General features: G+C 50.4%; 1 protein-coding gene across 1 annotated transcript; it reads right to left on the bottom strand.

Annotated features, from left to right (window-relative positions):
• Positions 1-279: 279 nt before the first annotated feature.
• LOC108751358 (basic proline-rich protein-like) lies at positions 280-6,478 on the bottom strand. Its single transcript, XM_018491477.1, has 2 exons — positions 6,329-6,478; positions 280-3,643 (listed from the first exon to the last, which is right to left on the bottom strand). Exons 1-2 carry the CDS (start codon positions 6,393-6,395, stop codon positions 393-395), a joined length of 3,318 nt encoding a protein of 1,105 aa, XP_018346979.1. The 5' UTR covers positions 6,396-6,478; the 3' UTR covers positions 280-392.
• Positions 6,479-7,031: the final 553 nt, after the last annotated feature.

Here is a 7,031-nt window from a genome sequence, read left to right as displayed (position 1 = left end):
TTTGTGAAAGTATAACACTTTGTAAAACAATATCTACAGTTACATCGTTGAAAAATATTGCGGTATACAATTTTTTTATTGTCGTAACTGTCTGGATTACACTTATAATTTAAATTTCTTATAAATACATAATATTAAAAATAATTAACAAATTAAAAACTTGAAAAAGAATTTTATAATTTATTATTAGGAATACACGCTTTTATGTTCGTATTTGCATGATATACTCGTATAATGCTTGATGACATTTATTAGATAAATTTATTTACATTATATATAATATATTTACATTAGCTTCTAAACATAGATTCTTGCTTGAAGATTTTTAGTTTTAGATATTTTTTAGTTTTAAACCACAATACAATGCCATTACAACGTTCCTGGTTTGAAAATTAATAAGAACCAGTAAGAGTATCAAAATTAATAATCACCCACGAAAGCATGAGCCATGTTAAAGTTACCGTATTAACTGATATCACATTAGCATTATTGTACTTATGCGTCGTCGTGTCCGATGGTGGGGTTGGTGTAGTGGTGCTGCTCGTCGGTGGGGTTGATGGAGTGCTGCTGTCCGTCGGCGGGGTTGGTGGAGTGCTGCTGCCCGTCGGCGGGGGTGGTGGGGGGCTGCTGCCCGTCGGCGGGGGTGGTGGGGGGCTGCTGCCCGTCGGCGGGGGTGGTGGGGGGCTGCTGCCCGTCGGCGGGGGTGGTGGGGGGCTGCTGCCCGTCGGCGGGGGTGGTGGGGGGCTGCTGCCCGTCGGCGGGGGTGGTGGGGGGCTGCTGCCCGTCGGCGGGGGTGGTGGGGGGCTGCTGCCCGTCGGCGGGGGTGGTGGGGGGCTGCTGCCCGTCGGCGGGGGTGGTGGGGGGCTGCTGCCCGTCGGCGGGGGTGGTGGGGGGCTGCTGCCCGTCGGCGGGGGTGGTGGGGGGCTGCTGCCCGTCGGCGGGGGTGGTGGGGGGCTGCTGCCCGTCGGCGGGGGTGGTGGGGGGCTGCTGCCCGTCGGCGGGGGTGGTGGGGGGCTGCTGCCCGTCGGCGGGGGTGGTGGGGGGCTGCTGCCCGTCGGCGGGGGTGGTGGGGGGCTGCTGCCCGTCGGCGGGGGTGGTGGGGGGCTGCTGCCCGTCGGCGGGGGTGGTGGGGGGCTGCTGCCCGTCGGCGGGGGTGGTGGGGGGCTGCTGCCCGTCGGCGGGGGTGGTGGGGGGCTGCTGCCCGTCGGCGGGGGTGGTGGGGGGCTGCTGCCCGTCGGCGGGGGTGGTGGGGGGCTGCTGCCCGTCGGCGGGGGTGGTGGGGGGCTGCTGCCCGTCGGCGGGGGTGGTGGGGGGCTGCTGCCCGTCGGCGGGGGTGGTGGGGGGCTGCTGCCCGTCGGCGGGGGTGGTGGGGGGCTGCTGCCCGTCGGCGGGGGTGGTGGGGGGCTGCTGCCCGTCGGCGGGGGTGGTGGGGGGCTGCTGCCCGTCGGCGGGGGTGGTGGGGGGCTGCTGCCCGTCGGCGGGGGTGGTGGGGGGCTGCTGCCCGTCGGCGGGGGTGGTGGGGGGCTGCTGCCCGTCGGCGGGGGTGGTGGGGGGCTGCTGCCCGTCGGCGGGGGTGGTGGGGGGCTGCTGCCCGTCGGCGGGGGTGGTGGGGGGCTGCTGCCCGTCGGCGGGGGTGGTGGGGGGCTGCTGCCCGTCGGCGGGGGTGGTGGGGGGCTGCTGCCCGTCGGCGGGGGTGGTGGGGGGCTGCTGCCCGTCGGCGGGGGTGGTGGGGGGCTGCTGCCCGTCGGCGGGGGTGGTGGGGGGCTGCTGCCCGTCGGCGGGGGTGGTGGGGGGCTGCTGCCCGTCGGCGGGGGTGGTGGGGGGCTGCTGCCCGTCGGCGGGGGTGGTGGGGGGCTGCTGCCCGTCGGCGGGGGTGGTGGGGGGCTGCTGCCCGTCGGCGGGGGTGGTGGGGGGCTGCTGCCCGTCGGCGGGGGTGGTGGGGGGCTGCTGCCCGTCGGCGGGGGTGGTGGGGGGCTGCTGCCCGTCGGCGGGGGTGGTGGGGGGCTGCTGCCCGTCGGCGGGGGTGGTGGGGGGCTGCTGCCCGTCGGCGGGGGTGGTGGGGGGCTGCTGCCCGTCGGCGGGGGTGGTGGGGGGCTGCTGCCCGTCGGCGGGGGTGGTGGGGGGCTGCTGCCCGTCGGCGGGGGTGGTGGGGGGCTGCTGCCCGTCGGCGGGGGTGGTGGGGGGCTGCTGCCCGTCGGCGGGGGTGGTGGGGGGCTGCTGCCCGTCGGCGGGGGTGGTGGGGGGCTGCTGCCCGTCGGCGGGGGTGGTGGGGGGCTGCTGCCCGTCGGCGGGGGTGGTGGGGGGCTGCTGCCCGTCGGCGGGGGTGGTGGGGGGCTGCTGCCCGTCGGCGGGGGTGGTGGGGGGCTGCTGCCCGTCGGCGGGGGTGGTGGGGGGCTGCTGCCCGTCGGCGGGGGTGGTGGGGGGCTGCTGCCCGTCGGCGGGGGTGGTGGGGGGCTGCTGCCCGTCGGCGGGGGTGGTGGGGGGCTGCTGCCCGTCGGCGGGGGTGGTGGGGGGCTGCTGCCCGTCGGCGGGGGTGGTGGGGGGCTGCTGCCCGTCGGCGGGGGTGGTGGGGGGCTGCTGCCCGTCGGCGGGGGTGGTGGGGGGCTGCTGCCCGTCGGCGGGGGTGGTGGGGGGCTGCTGCCCGTCGGCGGGGGTGGTGGGGGGCTGCTGCCCGTCGGCGGGGGTGGTGGGGGGCTGCTGCCCGTCGGCGGGGGTGGTGGGGGGCTGCTGCCCGTCGGCGGGGGTGGTGGGGGGCTGCTGCCCGTCGGCGGGGGTGGTGGGGGGCTGCTGCCCGTCGGCGGGGGTGGTGGGGGGCTGCTGCCCGTCGGCGGGGGTGGTGGGGGGCTGCTGCCCGTCGGCGGGGGTGGTGGGGGGCTGCTGCCCGTCGGCGGGGGTGGTGGGGGGCTGCTGCCCGTCGGCGGGGGTGGTGGGGGGCTGCTGCCCGTCGGCGGGGGTGGTGGGGGGCTGCTGCCCGTCGGCGGGGGTGGTGGGGGGCTGCTGCCCGTCGGCGGGGGTGGTGGGGGGCTGCTGCCCGTCGGCGGGGGTGGTGGGGGGCTGCTGCCCGTCGGCGGGGGTGGTGGGGGGCTGCTGCCCGTCGGCGGGGGTGGTGGGGGGCTGCTGCCCGTCGGCGGGGGTGGTGGGGGGCTGCTGCCCGTCGGCGGGGGTGGTGGGGGGCTGCTGCCCGTCGGCGGGGGTGGTGGGGGGCTGCTGCCCGTCGGCGGGGGTGGTGGGGGGCTGCTGCCCGTCGGCGGGGGTGGTGGGGGGCTGCTGCCCGTCGGCGGGGGTGGTGGGGGGCTGCTGCCCGTCGGCGGGGGTGGTGGGGGGCTGCTGCCCGTCGGCGGGGGTGGTGGGGGGCTGCTGCCCGTCGGCGGGGGTGGTGGGGGGCTGCTGCCCGTCGGCGGGGGTGGTGGGGGGCTGCTGCCCGTCGGCGGGGGTGGTGGGGGGCTGCTGCCCGTCGGCGGGGTTGGTGTAGCGGTGCTACCCGTCGGTGGGGTTGGTGACGCGGTGCTGCCCGTCGGTGGAGTTGGTGTAGCGGTGCTGCTCGTCGGTGGGGTTGGTGTAGCGGTGCTGCCCGTCGTTGGAGTTGAAGTAGTACTAATCATTGTACTAATCGTAGCGGATAGCCTTGATGGTAATCTACATTCTATAATCATTGCATCTAGCAGTAGTCTCTTTGCATAGTTCTTGTTTTTAACGAGTTTTATTGATAACATTTTAATGCACTTTCTTTAAAGGAACAAGTTAACGAAAATGAAATTATGAATATTAATTGGCTCTCAAAATTAAAAAATACAATAAAATACATAGACAGTAGTATTACATAAGAGCATATATACAGCATAGATACTGGTGCGCATATTTCTATATAATTATCGAAAAAATATCTACATAGGATATAAATGTACAATAATTATCAGTACCATATTGTTCGTACGTTTCGGTTTTCTTCAAACTATTATCAGTGAATTTTTAAATACTGTCGTAGATGTTTTGACAATAATCTTAGGACAGTTGAAATTTAAATCTATGTACGATTGAGGATGAGCATTTCCCTACTTTCTGGTGGGGAACCGTAAGTCTCTTCGTTAAAAAGTGACTGACTAGAGAACAAATTATGCAATTTAATATCTTTACAAAGGTTACAAAATAAAAAGCATACAGCCACAGCTCAAGATGTCAATAAGTTCAATATTATTATTTTATTTTAACAAGTAGACGTTTCGGTCAAGATTTGACCCTCTTCAGTACACAAACTATTATCCTAGACAAACGAACACGATTGCGTATAATTCGGATAAAGAAATAAAAAATGCGTACATCGAATGTTACAATCATTCTTCGAATTTTGTATTTGATTGATCCAAATGTAATTTTTAATCACGTATATTGAGTCGGACTAATTTGTAAAAATAGGAAATATTAAAATTATACTATCTGTCAATTTGTAAAAATATGTTCTTTGTTTTAACTTAACGAATTTGTGTACTGAAGAGGGTCAAATCTTGACCGAAACGTCTACATGTTAAAATAAAATAATAATATTAAACTTATTGACATCTTGAGCTGTGGCTGTATGCTTTTTATTTTGTAACCTTTGTTAAACTTTTAGCCACTTTCTCATAATTTAAAATTTTAATATCTTTACGTTTTCAATGCATTGTATTACTCATTCTCATTCTTTACAGATTACAATTCGTTATTCCAAATGTAGGAAGTCAAATTATTCAAAGGAATAATAAGAAGAAATATAATATTTAGTGTTTACATTATATGATATAAAATTATGACATATGTTATCCCAACAGGAGTCAGACAATCAATGACCGTCAAATTCTATTCTGCGAGCCACGTCCGTAGAGAATAATACGTTACGATGAGTCAAATTGTTCTAATGCCAATCTTTAAAAACAAAACAAAATCAGTTAAAAACGAGTACACAAAGTCTCTATTTAAATCTTTCTAACATGCTCACATACAAGTGGTGCAAAAACTCTATCTAATTGTAAATTTAAGCTATTTTGTTGCAATTGAATGTTCAGCATTTCCGATATGAGTCTCTTATATAATTTTCTTTCTATGTCCAAGATTTTAATATTTTCCTATTGAAAATTATGACTGTGTTACAACCTATGTTGCGTGATCACTGATTCATTAGACGTTCTCTTATTAATGTGATTTCTGTGAATTCTTCGGCTCTCCTTTTTAATAACCGTCCTGTTTGCCCTTCATAGATTGCATCACAGTCTCAACACTGTATTTTATACGCTATATTTTTGTTTGAGCTTAATAAAAGAATATCTTTATGACCTTTGATAATGCCATCCAATTTTTTCAAATTACTATATCATAGATTAACATTCATATTTTTTTTCAAAAATATTACATAAGATAAGAATGTTAATTTATGTTATAATAGTACTTGACTTTTTAATGAAAAGACTTATGGCTATTTCCCACCAGAAAGTAGGGAAATGTTTATTTTCAATTGTACATAGATTTAAATTCTAATATTGTCATAAGATTATTGTCAAGACATCTACGATAATATTTAAGGATTCGCTGATGGTTTGAAGAAATCGAAACGTACGAACAATATACTACGGATAATTATTGTACATTTATATTCTATGTAGACATTTTTTATTAATTAAATAGAAATTTGTGCACTAAATATTCGAGCTGTATGCTCTTATTGTCCATGTATTTTATTGTATTCTTTAAAATACTTTTATATGAATCATGTCATACAATGTTTATTGATTTCAAGACTTTATAACTGTTATCCTTAAATTTATAAGTATTAATATCAAATATATTAAAATATGAAAGAAATGATAGCGTTTATTATCAAATTTTTTAAGACGTATTTGAAATAAACACAAGCAAATAAATACAAATAAAGCATCAGAGATTATATAGGAGACTGATTAGCACAAGAGACATGTTGTTATTGCGTTTTGTTGTAATATATTTATAATAAAAAAAGCAAAATTACTACAATTTCTTTTATAACATAGATATTTTTCCCTAAGTTTCATTTAAATCAGAAAGTACTATAATAAAAAGAAGAAAAATATGATTCATGAAGAAACAAATAAATTTTCAATTGTTTCATAATTTTATATTAATATTCTTTAGCTTGAAAAAATAAATTTAAGAGTTGCATTATTAATTAAAAGAAAAGTTTTTGTTATTATATGACATGTTATTGTAATGATCATAATTTATTATAATAAAATGATTTTTTTTAAATCTTTTTATTTAAATTCTTTGTTAACTACAATATTAATAATATAATCAAATAAATCATTCAAAGTTTATTTCGTACCTGAGTATAGAATAGTAGATGTAACTATTAAAATAATGATTACAAAAGGGCGAACTTGCTTTGCCATCTTTGATGTGTTGTCAGATACGTCGAATCAGTAACTGTCGTGATACTTCGAGAAATCTATACCTTACAACGTTATCATCAATTTTCACTGCACTGTCACTGACTGCGATAAACTTGGATTATCGCAAGCATGAACCTCCCTCAATGCTGTTAATCTCAATTAAGATGTAAAAAAATGAATTATCAGATAATCATCATATCTTGGTTGCAGTTATAATTTCTATTGCAAGTAAAAATAAGAAACATATAATAAAATTAGAAATAAATTACTTTCTCTTGACTAAAACATTTTATTAAAAATTAATAAAAATAGTTAACAAAAATCATTTTTTTTGTAGCCATATAGTATTAGTTTTGCAGCAAAATATACTAATGATTATATAATTAGTTTTTATTATGAATAATTATTATAAGTAATTGTAAGATAAAGCAGATTTGATTTGTAACTATGTCACACAATTATATGCTGATATTTTTAAAACAAACGTGACTTTAAATTTTATTAATTATATCAGAATTTCTTACGAATTTATTTTGTTTTGAATTTAAAAGATTTCTATTAATAGAATTGATTGTCATGCAAAAAGTTAAAAATACCAGATCAGTAATAGTTTGCGTGAAATAATTATTCTCATTC

This window comes from Trachymyrmex septentrionalis, unplaced genomic scaffold, assembly GCF_001594115.1.
Source record: "Trachymyrmex septentrionalis isolate Tsep2-gDNA-1 unplaced genomic scaffold, Tsep1.0 scaffold44, whole genome shotgun sequence".
Lineage (NCBI taxonomy): Eukaryota > Metazoa > Arthropoda > Insecta > Hymenoptera > Formicidae > Trachymyrmex > Trachymyrmex septentrionalis.
The sequence above is the reverse complement of the archived record's forward strand: the minus strand, read 5'-3'. Positions and strand labels throughout refer to the sequence as shown.

What these genes read in the sequence shown, in the direction of transcription:
- LOC108751358 (XM_018491477.1), bottom strand. Translation starts at nt 6,395, where the DNA reads ATGGCAAAGCAAGTTCGCCCTTTTGTAATCATTATTTTAATAGTTACA. An exon ending in ATCTACTATTCTATACTCAG is followed by an intron (nt 3,644 to 6,328) that starts GTACGAAATAAA and finishes CAATGATTATAG; the next exon opens with AATGTAGATTACCATCAAGG.